At 33.8% G+C, this 18,978-nt stretch overlaps 5 protein-coding genes across 5 annotated transcripts; 3 read left to right on the plus strand and 2 right to left on the minus strand.

Annotated features, from left to right (window-relative positions):
• Positions 1-98: 98 nt before the first annotated feature.
• On the minus strand, positions 99-1,593 carry LOC139882363 (uncharacterized). The gene is made up of 2 exons (XM_071866695.1): positions 1,275-1,593; positions 99-799 (listed from the first exon to the last, which is right to left on the minus strand). Exons 1-2 carry the CDS (start codon positions 1,591-1,593, stop codon positions 99-101), a joined length of 1,020 nt encoding a protein of 339 aa, XP_071722796.1.
• Positions 1,594-2,196: 603 nt separating this feature from the next.
• On the minus strand, positions 2,197-2,920 carry LOC139882364 (major strawberry allergen Fra a 1.04-like). The gene is made up of 2 exons (XM_071866696.1): positions 2,737-2,920; positions 2,197-2,495 (listed from the first exon to the last, which is right to left on the minus strand). The coding sequence occupies exons 1-2, from the start codon at positions 2,918-2,920 to the stop codon at positions 2,197-2,199; spliced, it is 483 nt and encodes a 160-aa protein (XP_071722797.1).
• A 5,172-nt stretch (positions 2,921-8,092) lies between these two features.
• LOC139882365 (uncharacterized) lies at positions 8,093-8,698 on the plus strand. Its single transcript, XM_071866697.1, has one exon. The coding sequence runs from the start codon at positions 8,093-8,095 to the stop codon at positions 8,696-8,698; it is 606 nt and encodes a 201-aa protein (XP_071722798.1).
• Positions 8,699-10,811: 2,113 nt separating this feature from the next.
• On the plus strand, positions 10,812-11,308 carry LOC139882366 (uncharacterized mitochondrial protein AtMg00810-like). Its single transcript, XM_071866698.1, has 2 exons — positions 10,812-10,833; positions 10,950-11,308. Exons 1-2 carry the CDS (start codon positions 10,812-10,814, stop codon positions 11,306-11,308), a joined length of 381 nt encoding a protein of 126 aa, XP_071722799.1.
• Positions 11,309-14,333: 3,025 nt separating this feature from the next.
• LOC139882367 (cysteine-rich receptor-like protein kinase 1) lies at positions 14,334-18,274 on the plus strand. The gene is made up of 8 exons (XM_071866699.1): positions 14,334-14,934; positions 15,241-15,366; positions 15,658-15,972; positions 16,088-16,313; positions 16,387-16,531; positions 16,809-17,179; positions 17,807-17,966; positions 18,041-18,274. The coding sequence occupies exons 1-8, from the start codon at positions 14,334-14,336 to the stop codon at positions 18,272-18,274; spliced, it is 2,178 nt and encodes a 725-aa protein (XP_071722800.1).
• The last annotated feature ends 704 nt before the right edge of the window (positions 18,275-18,978 follow it).

Genomic DNA, 18,978 nt, shown 5'->3' on the forward strand with positions numbered 1-18,978 from the left:
TGCATAAAACCAAACAGAGATAGATACTAGTAAACACCAAAATCACTTATATCTCAAATATCCTTGAACAACAAAATAGAGAAAATGGGTGTAGCGAATCATGCAATAGAAACACCTTTTGGCATCCATATACGAAGAAGTTTGTCATAAAATGAGCAAGTAGCGATCACAGAAGTATTTCTTTCACCTTTCTGCCAATCTGCACCATAAGCAAGTGAGTCATGCTTGCTGTAAGTTTCAACAACTTGAGCTTCTTTGTCTCCAATCTTGACAATTGCAAACCCGTTGTGCATACAAGCTGCCAAGACCGAGCCTTGTACGTGTGGATGGTACTTGATCCTCCATACTCCACCCCCTAAACAAATCGAACTTTCATTCACGGGCTTCGAGGTTGACCTTACATCCCACACTCTAAGGATTTCATCGTAGCTTCCGGTAAGTACGGTATTAGGTTCATCCGGGCTCTTTACGATGCAGCAAACACCCATTTTATGAACATTGGAATTTTGAAATGCTAATTTCGATGGACCATCGCGTAAATCCCAGCAACTGAATTTGCAGTCATCTGAACCAGTATATACCAAATCTGGTTGGTGGATATCGAATGAAGTTGTCCAAACCTCAAAATCGTGTGCTTTCCATTCTTGTACAGTTTCTAACTGGGACTCTGCCAAAGAATTTATCAATACTGAACCGTTCGAAAGCCCAACTGTGATCGACGTGCCAGAAGGATTCCAATCCAGATACAAGCACATGGAGGAGCTGACCTTTTCTCCGGTCATTTCTCTTAGAGTATTCCCTGCTTTCAGATAAACTTAATTACTAAAAGGACAAATAAATAAGCATGCAAAGCCACATTTAGAGAGAAGTGACGCAATTTTCCTCCAATAAATGGTCGAACTAGAAGCACCTAATGTAAGTAACACTTGTTTATGCAACTAGGCTTGCTGCACTAAGTAAATTTCTTCCATGGTCATTACAGTTACATATTTTAGTATTTTACGGCAAGTTTGTGAAGTTTCACATCCGAGGTGAAAGATACACACATAGCTCCTCATCTTTGAAGTAACTCTACGATTTAACTTCAGTGTATGAAAGGGATAAACACAAACACATCATTTAATGAGTCATAGTGTCATACTTGCATAAAACATGCATCTTATATACATTCTTCCTAAAATGTGAATCAGACAAAGTATTGATCACGAAAAAGATCCACCAAAAAAAAAAAACAGATCAAATTAAAAGTGCAAGATACAAAACTTTGGGTATACCTCCATCTTCAGAGCCTTCTAGCTGGTGGATTCTCAAGCAGCCATCAGCATCAGCTTGACCGAGAAGAGGACCCACATTACCTCTGACAGGGCTCCACTTAATATCAAAAATGCCAGCAGTATCAGCACGATGAAATAACTCAAGCGTGCCTCCTTTATCAGCAGTGACATTGAAGAGCGATATGCTCCCTTTTCTACTCGGTAGATCACCTTCCTCCAGGGTATACGTCGAAGCCGCTAACACGTGATGAAATGAATCGATCGGACAGAATTCGACAGCGTCTGCGTTTCCTTCTAGACAGCAATGTGCCACATCCATAACCTGCATTTCATTGTTCGTTGAGGCATTTCATCGAACAAGTATAGTGCATATAAAATAAAGCAGAAAGAAGTAGACAAAAACAAAGCAAGAGCAGGAAAGAGGGTTTACCGTTATGTCAGTTAATTGGTAGTATCGAATAATTTCTAGTTTAAAGATTCGAACAAATAGATCGATGTTCTGTTTGTTGGGTTCTGCTTATGAAATTTGTTCATAAATACTCCTACTTATGAGTTTTCTATGCATTTGAACCAACCAGGCCGTTTCAACTCGACTAACGGCTCAACCGATTTTAATCTGACCCGGCCTGGCCTGGCTCGAAAAATATTAAGAAAGAAACATTTAATAAATCACATAGCCATTTTATTTTAATAAACAAAAGCCATTTTATTTTAAAAAGAAAAGACAATAAAGATATAAAATATATTTAAAATTCTTAATGTGCTTATAAACTACAAGCACTTATTACATGAAAAAATACACTTTTTTATTGTATAATATCGCTCAACTCACATAATAATACGAAAAAACTCTTTTTATCTTATAATATTATCGCTCAACTCACATATCGATTTATTTATAGAAAACGAAAGAAGAGATAGTTTAGATGCATTCATTTGGATTTGCCAAGAGATAAGTCTCAATGGCCTTGAACAAGACATAACCCTTTTCTTGACCAGCCTTCATTGCATCTTCCGATATATCAGCACCATCGATGATGTAGATGGTGGTCTTCACCTTCAAGATAGAACCTCCATCCGGAGAAGCTATAATCTTGTTCTCATGAGATATCTTTTCAATCTTATCGGCCATAAAATCTCCTTCAATAATACTGTAATTATATGCCAGATTATCTTTGTCAATAGAATCGATTCTGTGCTTCATATATCCTTCTTTGGGACCTGTGATTATTAAATGAAGTATAATCGATCATCAACTTCTAATTTTCATTAACAAAATTTCTTTTAATGTCAATTAATTAATTTTCTAAAGTTAAGTATAATCTAGCTAGTGTTCATTTCATCCGAGAAATTGATAAGTTTTATGAAACAAAAATATGGCTATACTTTACATTCTTATTTAATTGCAAAATCATTATTGTTTGTGATTATGTGTAGATAAATAATGAGTTTAATTAATTACCTTCTTGAAAAGTAATCTTCTTAACGGTTCCGGCTCCTCCATCACCTTGAATGATCTCGGTATTTTTGATGATCTCAGGTGCAACTTTAGCTGAGAGTTTATCAGTTTCGACGGCTAACGCATTGAACAATCTAGGGGGAGCGATGGGAGAAGTGGTCTCATTTTCGTAAGTGAAAACACCCATAATTTAATTTCTTGAAAATATAAAAGATATTGAGAATAAGTGATACAGAGGAGGTAATTGCCAAAGCTTATATGGTTTTTTGTGTGAGGATATTAGAGAGCTCAAAATGGTATTTATAGACTGAGAGCTTCGAGCTAGGTGATGAAGCAAGCAAATCGTCGTTTGGAGTCCTAACATAAAACAAGCAGTCTTTTCAAAATAATCTAGAATTGACATCGGTCGTTAATGGTGGCCGCAGTCACTTGATATATTTTGGTCTTGTTTCTCTATTAATACTCTAACTAATATTAATAATTTTTTCATAATTATTATTAGTTATATTATTGAAAATGCAATCATTGTTTATATTTTAATTTAATTTAAATAATCAATTCTAATTATAATTAACATCTAGAATGTTTTTTTAGAAATTTTTTTTTTCTAGAATTTATATTTTGTTTAAACTTAATCGATCCACTAAGAAATACAGTTTTATTATGATAAATTTATTTATTAATTTCATTATTATGTCAAAGATATACTCCTTCCGTTTCACAATAGTTGATGTTTTGAATGTTAATGACATGTGTAATTATTAGATATAGTAGGCGTATTTTTTTACAATGAAAATATTTCTTAAATTATATATGGTGTTTTGCTCAATTTGGGAAAGCTCGAAAAACTTTTTCTCATTAAAATATCTTTAATACACTTGATGAATTACACATGTCACTAAAACTCAAAATATCAATTATTGTGAAACGTAATAATAAATTTTAAAGCAAATTTCAAAAAGTCGATTTGTACTTTTTTCTTAACATCAAAATTGATAATACTTATGCATCATTTTTAAACTTTTCACATATATTAATATCATTGATTTAAATATATAATTATTCTTAATTTTTATATTCTCCTTTTTTTCAATCAAATTATTTGTATGAAAAGTATATGAAACAGAAGTAAGTAAAAAGATTAAAAAAATTATTAAAGTTCTAAAAATGCCAACTTAAAGATATAAATAATCATAAAAAATATCATCTATTTCATTTCAATACAGAAGGAGTTTAGTTTATTTCTTATGCGTGGAATCGTTGACTATAACAACAAAATTTGATAATTTTTTTTCATTACATTACATCATATACGGAGTGTACGATTCAAACCCCTCGTCTAATATGGAGCACGGAGAGGTATTCAAAGTCCTAGTAGGTAAAATTTGATAAGTTTGAATCTATCAACATCAAGTATTGTATGTAGACATGAAAAGAATTGTCATCAGTCATCACATCTAGATTTTTGGACTTTCCTAAGATTTGAATTATATCTGTTTCACTACTTCTCAATTAAATACATAAAAATACTTATAAAAAAATACATGAAAAATTAAATTGTAATGAAATATTGATAAGTCAAGTATTTTTTTTTCTTTTTAAATAATAATAATATAATATGTGTGATTCAATATCCATACTATCAAGCTGTTCGATCCATAATCTAGTAAAGGGAAATTAAGCTTTGTAAGTACATACATTAGATAAATTATGAGTTGAAAAGAGAAGCCTTCCTATTCGTGCAAGTAGCATGATTAAAATCACCACAACATTACAAGCTCTTAATTTGGGCCTTCATCCGGCATTGCAAATCTTCAATTGAGAAGTTATTACAAGTTTAACTACAGTTTAAAGATATTTTTAATAAAGGATTATAATATAGTTGAAATGAATGGTAATGTAAACTAACTAGATCAAGATAAACGGTAATCATAGAGAGGTACAATTTTGATAACGCTTTTCCAACAATCTAATTGTACTTCAACAAAATTTTATAATCTAAGAGACTATAAACACATGACGTTATTCGTGACACATTCTCAATAATATATATATACATACCTATTTTAATTATGAAGAATGAGAATAATAAAAAAAAGAATTATAGTGAGTTTTTATTAAAAATATGAATTTAACTAGTAAGTTGGAAAAAAACTACTTTATAATATAATCCGATTAGAAATAATCTTTTAAATAATAAATTAAAAAATTCATGTGTTTGTAATTTAATTCATAGTAAAAAGCTATTTATAAAATATTGATTTAACAATAAAATTTGTAGTTGGAACAATTCAATTAACTATTCCTCTTAATTTTGTAAAAAATGTGTCCTGTTCTTTTCTATTATATGATATATAACTCTTAATATGAAGAAAGAAAAAAAGGGAAAAAACTAAACCTAAAATATATCTCGATTCAACAACTATAACGCATACTATAAACCACTTAAAAAAGTATTTGAAATGCAACAAACTTATATATTATCATAATCTTTAATAGATATTGGCACGAGGTCAAAAACTTTTAGAATGCACACTTCAACAATTGCAAGTTAAAGGCTTTCTTCAACGTTAAAGATAGAATCTCAAAATATGGTGCTCGACACTTAACATTGAATTTTTGTTATCGCAATGATATCATATACGTAATAGTCAAAATCATATTAAATTGACGTGTGCTTAAAAAACCATCACATGATAAATACAACGAAAAAACTATGAGAATAAACTAAGATAAAAAGAATTTTTTTTATTAATTAGAAGTGATTTATACATTTACATATTCTCGCGAGTGCATTTGAATAAAATCTAGAGAAACCAACTTCTTTAATTGTTGTGGTACATGTTTCATGAGAATGTCGGGAATAATCGTGCTTATTAGGGTGAGCAAGAAAGCGACGAGATGAAACTTAGAGAGCAAAATTCTTCTCTCTCGCACACACACAAACTCTTCATCCCAAAGCTTTGCACGACCTCACAATTTCTCCTTCCATCAATATTCTGTGGAAATAGAAAATATGTCATGACATCAATGACATGTAAGCTAACTTATTGAGTAGCTAATTACTTTTTGCGACGCATTTGCGACCTACAAAAATGGTTCGCAGATTACATAGTCGCTAATGGATTTTCTAAGAAAATAAGATGGTATTAGTCCTATAACCATTATATTCCAGGCTCAGCCCTAAGAAAGAGTAAATGTTGTCCTAAGACTAAGAGGCAAATTAACTTAGATAAATGTTGTCCTACGATTAAGAGGTAAACTAGTATATATAATTTAGGTAAATCTTTTTTCCGTCTCTCAATATATGCTTTTTAAACTATTGATACACAGAAAAAAAAAAATGAAAATACAATATAATTTCATCTAAATTAAACATAAAATGCATTATTTTTGAAACAAAATAAAATGTCTAAAAAAATATGCATTGAAAGAAGTAAGAAATATGTGTTTTACCGATAGGAAGAAATAAAGATTTTTTTATATATATATATATATATATATAAGAGTGGTCAATTTTTATGTGAAAAATATTGGCATGCACTAAGAAATGCCTAGCTAAGAGATGTTTGTCTATGGAATTCAGAATCAGCACGAATTCCATTTCTTCAAGTCTATGGAGAGTCAATATCAAATAACAAATCTAAAGCTGAATATGACCTTAAATTTTTTTGGATAATGGAAAAGAAGTACAAGACCAGAGACAATGTTATTTATCCCCCACGACAAGGAAAAATGAAAGATCGATCAAGGACTCTACTGGAAATATCAAAAGAGAAGAGACGCAAACAGGGCAATAGAACTTGAAACAGCAGTTCCAAACAGGAAGTCGATTATGTCATCATGAGTACTTCCTTTTCCAAGAGAAATCCAAAGGAAGATAAAATCATTTGAACTCTCAAAAAAAGCATAGATCGAATTCGAGATTATAACAAGAAACTTCGCTCCAAGGAAAGGCTAGGAAAAAAGGTTTGAAGGCTAATTAACAAGAGAGAAATTAAAAAGTTAACAAAAATTTACGGCAATGTTGCCATTTAATTCTTACTACAATGTAGGAGAAAATCAAGAGATTATCAGACGAATTAGGGAAAACTTGGGTCAAAAAGATCATCGATCATACCTATATATATATGCACTATTGCAACAAACAATCACAGGTAAAAATTATTATCGATCGGCATCTATAGAACCTATAATATTCTTAATTAATTGTAACTAACTTAGTTGAGCCTACGTCCTTCTAACTAGATCTATATATCTAATTTCAATTACTATGATCATCAAGCTATCTATATCCTTTTCCGATAGGTCTTCAAAGAGACAAAGATACTGCTGAAATTGGGTCTATCGAGAGGAAGAAGATGAAGTGAAGAAGGAGAATAATGGTTGTGTTTTGTATTTTGGAATAGCCGTTGGAATCGAAACGGCAGCGTTTTCGTCACGAGTAGCCGTTAGAAGCAATACGGCGTCGTTTTCTCTCAGCCAGCCATTAGAATCGACACGGCGTCGTTTTCCCTCCGCCAGACGAAACGAAGACGGTGTCGTTCTGACTTGCAGTGAAGCGCGCCTGTGATGGGCTCGGGCTTCGTCTACTCAGCCGGCCCACTTGTCTATGTTGCTTCACCTTCAAGGCAAAGTCATTTCTTCTTCTATACAAAACATGGCTAAACACTTCATCACATGAGTGACTTGACCCCATCAAATCTCAGCCATCCCTCCACCCAAAGCATGGTCAAGGATGGCTGAACATCATCTTACATTAACCACAAGATTATAGAGTGTAGTTTAGTACTTAGTGTAGTATTAAAACTATATCCTTAGTAGTATTTAGATCAACAACATAACATTGTAAAGATTATCACTTTTACATGAGTTAATACAAAAATTGAGATTCAATCTCTCAATATCACTCTTTCCGATCCTAGAATTTAACATGGTATCTAAGAGCCAATAGAGAGCTCAGTTTTAAGCCTAACTCATATCAAAAACACCTCAAAAATTAACCAAAACACTTACCCTTTTTGAAGAGATTTTTATAAAAATGTCTTCAATCACCTCTGATGCAGCTCTTTCTCCATCATCTGATTTTTACTTCCACTCTAGTGAAAATCCTACACAGACACTAGTTTCACCTTTGCTCAATAACAATAATTATCACTCATGGTCAAGAGCTATGAAAATGGCATTAAGATCAAAAGTGAAATTTAATTTTATTAATGGCAGAATCACTCAACCAAAAGAAGATGATGCAAATTTCTCTAACTGGGACAGATGCAACATAACAGTGTCCTGTTGGATCATGAATTCTGTGTCACCCTCAATCAAACCATCTATCTCTAGGTTTAACACAGCTTGAGCAATGTGGAAGGACTTACAAGGGAGATTTTCAAAAACAGTTTTCTCTAGGATCTCTGATATCCAAGAAGAAATCTGCACTCTCAAACAAGGTGACCTAAATGTTTCTGATTATTACACAAAAATCAGGACACTACGGGATGAATTTAATTACTTAAGGCCAATTCTAGAATGTGAGTGTGTTATAAAATGTGAATGCAAGACACTGAAGATTATAGCAGACTACTATGAGAATGACAAAATCATCAAGTTCCTGAAAGGTTTGAATCCTATCTATGCTCAAACTAGATCAACCATAATGATACTAGATCCCCTCCCACCTCTTGAAAAGGTATATGCAATAGTTTCTCAGTATGAGAGGCAGAATATCTTACCACAAGATGTAGATGAATCATCCATTGCAGCTTTCTCCTCTGCAAAAGGAACAAAACAGCATCAAATCAACAAGAAGAATCAGAATCCAAAAGCAAAGCTCATCCGCAATCACTGTGGTAAGAAAGGACATATTGAAGCTGAGTGTTATAGAATTATAGGTTTTTCACCTGACTTCAAATTCACAAAGCATGCCTCTGCAAACCTGTCTTCTGCAACAAAACTTAAAGTGACATAGAAAACAACAATCTTGACATTTGTTTTTCCAAAAGTCTTTTCAAAACATTAAGACCAGTAGACAATCATCATATTCAATTGCCAAATAAACATTCCATTGCAGTCACTCATATAGGAATAGTAGAACTAACCAACACAATTACACTTCTAAATATTTTGTTTACACCAAAATTTGCTTTTAATCTTGTTTCTACAAATAAGCTTACAGTAAATTCTAATTGTGTTCTAATAGTCTACCCTACAAAGTGTCTCATGCAGGAATTGAGCTCTATGAGGATGATTGGTACAACTGAGCAAAGAAATGGACTATATTACATGAACTTGACAGATTCTTTTAGGCATCCTAGTGACTTTTGTGTTGAAAAATAGTCATCTATCAATATAATCAGTAACTGTGGTAGGAAAAGTTTTGATGTTTGGCATTTTAGACTTGATCATCCGTTTAGTGCTAGACTCAAATCATTTAAAACTATTAATGAAAGCATTAATTTCAAGCATGATCATATTTGTGATGTGTGTCATTTTGCCAAATAGAAAAAATTAAGTTTTCCTGTCAATAACTCTAATGCTAATGGTAGTTTTGATTTGGTCCATATGGATATTTGGGGACAAACTTCTCCATCTATACAAGATCATAAATACTTCCTAATCATTGTTGATGATTTTACTAGACATACATGGATATACTTAATGAAACATAAATCTGAAACAAAGAACTTGATTGAAAGGTTTTACAGAATGACAGAAGCACAATTTGGAAAGAAGATTAAAATTATTAGAAGTGACAATGGCCTAGAATTCAACCATAATGCATTTTACAATTCACATGGCATTCTACATAAAACATCTTGTGTTGAGTGTCCTGAACAGAATGGTAGAGTAGAAAGAAAGCATCAATATATTTTGAATATAGGGAGAGCTTTGATGTTTCAAAGCAAACTGCCTTTAAAATTTTAGAGCTTTGCTCTCTGTCATGCTGTGCATTTGATGAACAGAACACCAACTCCCATGTTAAAAGAAAGAACACCATATGAATTCCTGACCTATCTCATTTAAGAGTGTTTGGCTCATTATGTTTTATTTCAATTCTTGATAGGAATAAGACTAAATTCACAGATATATTCTCTAAATGTATTATGTTAGGATTTCAACATGGAACAAAAGGGTACAAGGTCCTAAATCTAAGTAATCATAGCATTCAAGTAGGCTACCACATGTCTTTCCTTATGATGGTCCTAAAGTAGATTTAGACACACTTTGTTCTATGATTCTTTTTAAAAGGAGGAATATACATGTTTTAGAAGAACATCTTGCATCACATCATTCCATACATGAAAATGACTTTGAACATGCTGATAGTGATCATCAGAATTCTGTTGAGGAGATAACTGATTTACAGGAAACTGATATAAAACCTGCAGAAAGGTTAGAACTATAGATTAGGAAATCATCTAGAACTAAATTCACACCTAAGTATTTAGAAGATTACCATTGTAATCTAGTCCAAGTCCTATCTCAGCAGGACCATGACACTTTCCTCAAAGACTCAATCAGCATTCCAATACCAGGTACACCTCATCCAATTCATAATAATTTTTCAAAATTTTCTCAAAAAAATCTTGCTTTTAAATTAAAAATTTATTTTCAAAAGGAACCAAATTATTTTAAGCAAGCTATGGAAAATGAGAAATGGCAAACAACTATAGAAACAGAACTGAAAGCACTTTCAAACAATCAAACTTGGATTGTTTCTGATCTGCTTAAAGGAAAAAGAGCTATTGGCTGCAAATGGGTGTTTAAGCTGAAGCACAAGTCAGATGGTTCAATAGAGAGACACAAAGCCAGACTAGTAGCTAAAGGATACACTCAAAAGGAATGCATAGATTACTCTGAAATCTTTTCCCCTGTTGTGAAGTTCATTACTATCAAAGTACTACTTGCCATAGCAGCCTCTGAGAAATGGCACATTACTTAACTAGACATCAATAATGTTTTCCTACATGATGATCTATATGAAGAAGTGTACATTAAACCTCCCCCGATTCTAACATTGCTCCTAACAAGGTGTGCAAACTGATCAAATCACTCTATGGGCTTGAACAGGCTAGTAGGCAATGGAATTTCAAATTGACAGAAGTATTGACACATTTTAGATATTCACAATCCAATTCTGACCATTCATTGTTCATCAAACACAACAATGAGTCTTTCACAACTATCCTAGTGTATGTTGATGACTTAATTTCTTGCAGGAAATGATCTAAATCAGATCACGACAACAAAGACCTTTCTACATGAAAAATTCAGTATTAAGGACCTAGGCAACCTCAAGTACTTTCTAGATTTTGAAATAGCTAGATCACAGAAAGGAATTCATATGTGTCAAAAAAAGTATATCTTGAAAATGCTCGCTGAATTCGGATTTCTTGGCTGCAAACGTGCAAGCACTCCAATGATTTATTCTGTGGAGTTTTCTGAAAACTCACCAAAGCTTGTGGATTCTTCTATTTATAGAACTTTAATTGGGAAGCTTCTGTATCTTACACACACTCGACCTGACATTTCACAAAGAACACAACATTTGTCACAATTTCTGTGTGAACCAACATAAGAACACTTAAAAGCTGCACATAGAGTACTAAGGTACCTGAAATCATCGTCAGGGAAAGGGCTCTTCTTTTCTTTTGAGAATAACCTAGAACTGAAATCCTATTCAGATGCTGACTGGGCGAAGTATTCTCTCACCAGAAAATCTGTAACATGATTTTGCATCTTTCTTGAGGATTCTGTCATTTCCTGGAAATCCAAGAAGCAATCAACAGTCTACCGTTCTTCTTTTGAGGCAGAATATCGATCTCTCGCAATGGTGGCTTGTGAACTGCAATGGATTCGTTACCTATTTCAAGATTTTCAGATTGATTACTCACAACCTGCTCTCTTATAATGTGACAGTCAATCGGCCATACATATAGCGCACAATGCTGTTTTCCATGAACGGACCAAGCACATTGAAATGGACTATCATATTATAAGAAATCAGGTGAAAGTAGGATTGATTCGTTTGGTTCCAATTTCATCTTTGCTTCAGATTGCCGACCTGTTCACTAAAACTCAACGAGGACCTCAATTTCGTCTTTTCTTATCCAAGATTGGACTACTCGAGTTTCGAGAAATCACGCTTGTAGGGGGGTGTTGAAAATTGGGTCTATCGAGAGGAAGAAGATGAAGTGAAGAAGAAGAACAATGATTGTGTTTTGTATTTGGGAATAGCCGTTGGAATCGAAACGGCAACGTTTTCGTCACGAGTAGCCGTTAGAAATAATACGGCATCGTTTTCTCTCAGTCAGCCATTAGAATCGACACAACATCGTTTTCCCTCCGCCAGACGAAACGAAGATGAAGTCGTTCTGACTTGCAGTGAAGCGCGCCTGTGATGGGCCTGGGCTTCGTCTACTCAGCCGGGCCACTTGTCTATGTTGCTTCACCTTCAAGGCAAAGTCATTTTTTCTTCTACACAAAATATGGCTAAACATTTCATCACATGGGTGACTTGACCCCATCTAATCTCAGCCATCCTTCCACCCAAAGCATGGCCAAGGATGGCTGAACATCATCTTACATTAACCATAAGGTTATAGAGTGTAGTTTAGTACTTAGTGTAGTATTAAAACTATATCCTTAGTAGTATATACATCAACAACATAGCATTCTAAAGATTATCACTTTTACATGAATTAATATAAAAATTGAGATTCAATCTCTCAATATCACTCTCTCCAAATCTAAAATTTAACAGATACAAAATATATTAAAATAAAAAATTATACCTCCAAGCGGGATCAGAAGTATCCGTCGTATTGGATAGAATATTTTTTGTTTTAGGTTATCAACCCACCTGATAAGTCGTTGATCCGATTGATGAAACATTAAAAATTAAATGTAAAATAATATATTAGAATTACGTGAAAATCCATCACCAAATCTCCAAAGCGAAAGTACTTTTGAATTTATAGCTAAAAGAAATGGATTATTTTATAAATTGTGATGAAAATTTTGAAGGGGATGAAAGAGGCGGAAACAATATTGTTTTGAGCTCATAAGAGTCCAGGAGAGATAATGATTGAAGATAAATAATTGACTATTTTATCTTTTTTCATGTAATATTATTTTACATATAAAAATTAAACCATGTTAAATCTTGGCTGCAATACATAAAGTTAGTAAAGTATTTGTTTATAAAATAAATTCTGAACCTTATATGAACAAATTAGGAAAAAATTAAAATAGTATTTAGGTGTCAACCAGATTAACAAACTAGGGAAAATAACAAGACAAAAATTTGCCTCCTTGGCTTCTACATCTTCAGCAAATAAAATATGTCATGTAGTAATTTTATATTTAATTAAATTTTATTTTTAAGGATGTGTTTAATATGTTTTTTTTATGCTATTTTTTCATTAAATGTTCACCAAACTATTTTTAGATATAAAATAATGCAAATTGAAATACATTATATTTTACCATCTTATATATTATATAAAAGTTACTCTTAATATTTTATATTTAATCAATCAAATAAGATCCTACAATAATTATTAAATAATAAACGTGGCAATAAGTGATTTGATAAAAATCGTAGAGCCTCCTGCAGGTGTAGGAGAAAGTTTTTTTCAAATAAAAATGAGAAGCTAGGGTTTTTTCTATCTCTTATAATAAAAGCAAAAATTTATCCTTTCGATAATAGATACTTCTTCAACCAACAATCATATAAAAATTAATATTAATTTAAAATAATTTTTAATATCTTCCGACTAAAAGTTCACCAATCCATATTAAAAAAAAAAATTTGAACTTTTTTTCTCCATATTATACATTCACACCATTTATACTTTTCAATTAAAGCAGTCACATAAACATACCATACGTTTGTTTTTTATTTTTTTTCCGATTTTTATACCTTCCTCCGATGACACTTGTCATCGTGTATTTTTAGCCACATAGGTTTTCCACGCAGAAACTGTTGCGGCACTCTCCAACTGGCATAAAAATGGGCAAACTATATATTGTTGCACTGACCACAAATAAATATATGTTCCAATTACAAACAATCGTCTAAGTAAAGAGAAAGGCCACTGCATCCATTCATTTTCTTTTTTGTTTCAATCTCCATTTTGCAATTGCAACTCTCTTTTTGTCTGTGAAAAACACAAAAGAGAAAAATAAAAAAAATATGCATGAATTAAAGCCAATCCTAAACACAAAAACATTTTCCTCTGGTTTTCCTAGAATTAGAATACCACCATAGTCATAGCCCTTCCCTTTCCTTTATCCTCTTCTAACTCCTCATCGAGATTACAGAGAGAGGAAAAGGAAGAGGTTTGATTGGAGGAAAAAAAATTAATAGACATTTTTATTTCCGATTGAAGGAAATTAAATTTCAAATGCCATTTCCAAACTCCATCGTAATTCGAAATGTTATTATAATTATATGGCTCTATTTATCCTCTCTTTCTTCTTCTTTCATTGAATGTTCTTCCTCGACAATATCCCATATAAATCACACGGAAACAGGCATTATTTGCGGTGACGAAGCGAGGCCTACTGACGGAAACTTCATCCCAAATTTCATACACCTAATGGAAAACCTAGGAAGTGAAGTTACTAAACAAGGATGGGGATCATCTTCCGTCACCTCTCCGTTACCACAAGTCTACGCATTTGCTCAATGCTATGAAAATCTTCCTCCTCGTGTTTGCCAAATGTGTTTTTCACAAAGCAAGTCTAAGCTCCCTTCCTGCCTACCTTCTTCCTCCGCCCGAATCTATTTCGACGCGTGCTTCGTACGTTTCGATTCCTACGAATTCTTTGGGGAATCCCTCGATCCTAAATACGATTATGTCAATTGCACCACGGAAATAAGCGAGTTACCCGATAGTACCATCGAGGTGGAATTCGAGCTAAAGGTCGCTATAGTGCTCGAAAACGTTACCAACAAGGCATCAAAAAATGGAGGCTTCGCAGTGTCCGAGCTCAAGGGAGGGATGGTTTCCGTCTATGCGTTGGCACAATGCTGGAAGACGGTAAATGATGAGAAATGCGAGAGATGCTTGAATGAAGCAGGGTCTAGGCTAATGGGGTGTACTCCTGGCTTAGATGGCAGGGCTCTTTTCACTGGTTGCTTCCTTAGATATTCAACGGATAGGTTCTATGGTGATGAAACAAAGAAACGCCAAAATGGTATGTACATTATATATATGTACCGATCAATCGTCAAATACTTTGTTTTGGAGATTAATTATCTCAAATTAAATCCTAATTTTTAAGTATGTTGAACTTTTAAATTGTTAGGCGCATACATGTACCTGGCGTAGTGGTAGTCTAAGGTGTGTTAGACTTTCGGTACATATGCGCCTAACGATTTTCAAAGTTGAGGCAGCAAAATTTGTGGCAAATTTCAAAACGTCATTAATAATACCTATCCTATTATGAGATGATAGATATTTATTAAACAGGTGATGTTAAATTTATGTTTTTTACTTTTAGAGGAAGTCCGACGTGGAATCATCATAGCAATTGCTATGGGTGCACTTGCATCTGCATTTCTCATATTTTTTGGTGCATTCATAGGCTATAGGAGATTATCGAGAAGGAGAAAAGGTAAACTTCCACGTTAATATTCTCCCGTCTTCAAATAGATGTCGTTTTGTTAATATTCTCCCGTCTTCAAATATATGTCATTTTTATTTTGTAAATTTATTAAAAAATTAATGTATCTGGTCATTATTGTATCTAGATACATCAACTTTTCGATCAACTTAATAATAAAAACTACATATACATATATTTGAAGATAAAGGTAGTACTAATAAGCAATATATTAAAATTTGAATGAATTCATCTGATTAATTAATGTCTACTTGTTATATATATGATTAGGGGAAGTAGCGCTGGATCATCTAGGAAATAGGAATTTACATTTCAAGTACGAAATCCTAGAAAAGGCAACAGAGTGTTTCAGTAATACTAGGAAATTAGGACAAGGAGGAGCAGGGTCAGTATTCAAAGGCACACTTGCTGATGGAAGGACAGTTGCAGTTAAGAAATTGTTCTTCAACAATCACCAATGGGTTGATCAGTTCTTCAATGAAGTCAACTTGATCAGCGGAATTCATCATCCCAACATTGTTCGCCTCTTAGGTTGTAGTATTGAAGGCCCAGAAAGTCTTCTTGTTTACGAATACGTCGCCAACAGGAGCCTTGATCAGATTCTTTTCGGTATGGTAACAACAATATATAGTCTTGCAAGAAAATCGACTAGTTTTTCATTAATCGAATTAATTTTACGTCATTAATCGAATTAATAATTTTTACGCTTGTTATATATATGCAGTAAAGAACACAATCCATATACTAAGCTGGCAGCAAAGATTCAATATCATAATGGGAACAGCAGAGGGGCTAGCATATCTTCATGGAGCAAAGATCGTCCATAGAGACATAAAGACAAGCAACGTCCTCCTTGATGAGAATCTTACTCCAAAGATTGCCGATTTCGGCCTAGTGCGATGTGTTGCTCCTGATAGAACACATCTTAGCACTGGAATTGCCGGAACATTGTAAGTAAGAAAATGGCATGCCACCTTTGTCTAGGTTTTAATTATATAACTGATTTTTTATTTTTTTTTGCAGGGGATATATGGCTCCAGAATATCTAGTGCGGGGAAAATTGACAGAAAAGGCGGATGTATATTCTTTCGGGGTTTTAGTACTTGAGGTTTCGACTGGTAGGAAGAACAGTGTTTTCTCTCAAGGATCAAGTTCAATTCTCCATTGTGTAAGTAGTAGGCTTTACTACAAAAAAATTCTTAGATAGAAACTTTCTAGTTTAACTATACTAGTCACCTTTTGCCATGTATGTATGGTCAAAATCTAATATTTTAATGATTGTGTAAATTGGTAATATTAAACCAATTGAAGACCCTAAAGCGGATAGCCTTTATGCATCCGGGTTTGCTCTTTAGATTCTAAGTAGTAGGCATATATCTTTCATTTTAGACATCAAAATGCATGTATGAATGTATATATCATATTGTTCATGTGGGGTTTTTCAGGTTTGGAAGCATTACAAGGCAAAAAGTGTTACCGATTCAATCGATGCAGGTCTGGATGGACGATTCGAAGCAGAAAGTGCAAGGAGAGTGCTGCAGATTGGATTATTATGTACGCAAGCTTCCGTCGCGCTGCGGCCATCAATGTCTAATGTAGTTACGATGCTAAAGGATAAGGCGTCTCATATTCCTAGCCCCAAACAACCTCCATTCCTAAATGCTAGTGTTCTCAGTTCAGACGATCCCACAGGACAGATCACTACTACTACTACTACTTACAATGAATTCGCATTAAACGACCAATTAGATCATGTTGACAACTCAGCTACTAGGCTATGTCATTCTTCCAAAAGCGACCAGGATGTGGGGCCCAGGTAGCCTCATTGTTTCATCATCTCCAGCAAAAAAAATGTAGCAGTGTTTCACATTTTGGGGTTTGTAGGTAAAAAGTTTTTTTCATGTAGCTGCCTAGGTAGAACAAAGACCTCACCATCAAGATTTTACCTTTTTTTTTCCTTTAATTGGGAATTAAGAATGAAATTGAATTGACATGTATAAAATTTTCCATTGTCCATACATTCCACTTCTTTGAATTCTAAAGTACAGAGAGAAAAGCGTGTTGCTGATTGCATAAGGACCTACTTGAAAATCCTAATGCAGTCGAGGACAATTGTTTGATGGAAGTGGTTTAAAGGTTGTCGCGGGGCTTTAAACGGTGCTTACTTAGAGATGAGTTTAGAGCCGATGACAGAACTCTTTACAAAACTCGCAAAGGCTACATTACAACTAATGTGTTGGGGGTGTGTGCACACAATTTGAATGTTATATTAGTCTATCCAGGATGGGAAGGATCGGCTTGCGACTCGAGGGTCTTGCGTGATGCACTATCGAAGGAGGGAGGTATGCGTGTGCCAGCAGGTAATTCTAGGCTTTGATTTCATTTTAGTTATCAATTTGTTTGTTTTCTTTTTGTTTCTTTTTCAATTCTTGGTGGATGTCAGTTATTGCAACACTCTCGGTTTCCTAGCGCCGTACAGTGGTAACCATTACCATTTAAGCGAATGCTTAACACCTATGAACAAGGAAGAGCTATTCAACCTTTGTCACGCATCGGCTAGGAATGTGATCAAGCGTTGTTTCGGGATATTGAAGTTGAGATGGGTATCCTAAGAAGTGCATCATGGTACAACCCAAAAGTCTTTAATCGTATTATCTTGGTTTGTTGTTTACTTCAGAATTTAATTATAAGGAATGAGATTGCCTTCTTTGAGGATGATTACAATATGACCTCTTCTGCGTCGGAAGGTGTTCTTTCTCAAGTTGACGAGGCTCCAGAAAATATCAATGTCGTCGACGTCACACATGAGTGGGCGGCAGACAGACTAACGCAGGAAAAATATACGATGATTGGTTGGCTTCTAGGGACTAATCCCTTGTGTTTCTTTACTTATAAACGACTTGTAATATAAGGTACGATGATTTGTTTCTTTGACTACTGATATTCTAATCGTACATTTGGATGGAGTCTAAACAATATTTCAATTTGAATTTCATGTAAGAATGTACAATTGAGTTGAGTTCTTCATGACATTTCATATTTGCAATCATGATTGCCTACTTCAAGGTGCATTGAATTGAGATGAATGCTTTTAATAATTTCCTAAAGAAGAAATATATATATATATATATATATATCAAATAGAAGAAGTAAATTGTTCAACAAATAGTTTCAGCCAACATTTAACAAAAACAACAAAATAAAAACAATTGTTAGCTAGTAACATGTCCAGTCTACGAAGTCTTGTTATTATCCACAAGTAGCTGCAACCTCTTGATAAAATTCGTCATCCCCTCTATTTCGACCTTCAAGCTATTCATCTGCTGCTTCAACTTTATACTCTCAGTCCTTATCTCCAGTCATTCAGTTTTCGCTTCCTTCAACTTCCTTTCCGCAACATTTTTGTGGATCCTCTCCTCGTCATATAAACTCAGCAGCAGGATCAATATAGCCTCTTGACCATATATATTCGTGGCACATATTAGGATCGTCGATCTAAACCCTCTTAAAAGAACAATTTTTTCTGAAACTACAAAAAAAAATGGACATGATCGGACTAAGTCAGGTAACACACATTGTCAACTACAAAATTACTACTACCATGAAATAACACAA

This window comes from Rutidosis leptorrhynchoides, unplaced genomic scaffold, assembly GCF_046630445.1.
Source record: "Rutidosis leptorrhynchoides isolate AG116_Rl617_1_P2 unplaced genomic scaffold, CSIRO_AGI_Rlap_v1 contig260, whole genome shotgun sequence".
Lineage (NCBI taxonomy): Eukaryota > Viridiplantae > Streptophyta > Magnoliopsida > Asterales > Asteraceae > Rutidosis > Rutidosis leptorrhynchoides.

Coding starts and splice junctions, on each gene's coding strand:
- LOC139882363 (XM_071866695.1), bottom strand. CDS start 1,593: ATGGATGTGGCACATTGCTGTCTAGAAGGAAACGCAGACGCTGTCGAA. Junction 800..1,274: donor AGAAGGCTCTGAAGATGGAG/GTATACCCAAAG, acceptor ATCTGAAAGCAG/GGAATACTCTAAGAGAAATG.
- LOC139882365 (XM_071866697.1), top strand. CDS start 8,093: ATGTGGAAGGACTTACAAGGGAGATTTTCAAAAACAGTTTTCTCTAGG.
- LOC139882367 (XM_071866699.1), top strand. CDS start 14,334: ATGGAAAACCTAGGAAGTGAAGTTACTAAACAAGGATGGGGATCATCT. Junction 14,935..15,240: donor AACAAAGAAACGCCAAAATG/GTATGTACATTA, acceptor TTTTACTTTTAG/AGGAAGTCCGACGTGGAATC. Junction 17,180..17,806: donor GACCAGGATGTGGGGCCCAG/GTAGCCTCATTG, acceptor GGTGGATGTCAG/TTATTGCAACACTCTCGGTT.
- LOC139882366 (XM_071866698.1), top strand. CDS start 10,812: ATGGAATTTCAAATTGACAGAA. Junction 10,834..10,949: donor GGAATTTCAAATTGACAGAA/GTATTGACACAT, acceptor AATTTCTTGCAG/GAAATGATCTAAATCAGATC.
- LOC139882364 (XM_071866696.1), bottom strand. CDS start 2,920: ATGGGTGTTTTCACTTACGAAAATGAGACCACTTCTCCCATCGCTCCC. Junction 2,496..2,736: donor GAAGATTACTTTTCAAGAAG/GTAATTAATTAA, acceptor TAATAATCACAG/GTCCCAAAGAAGGATATATG.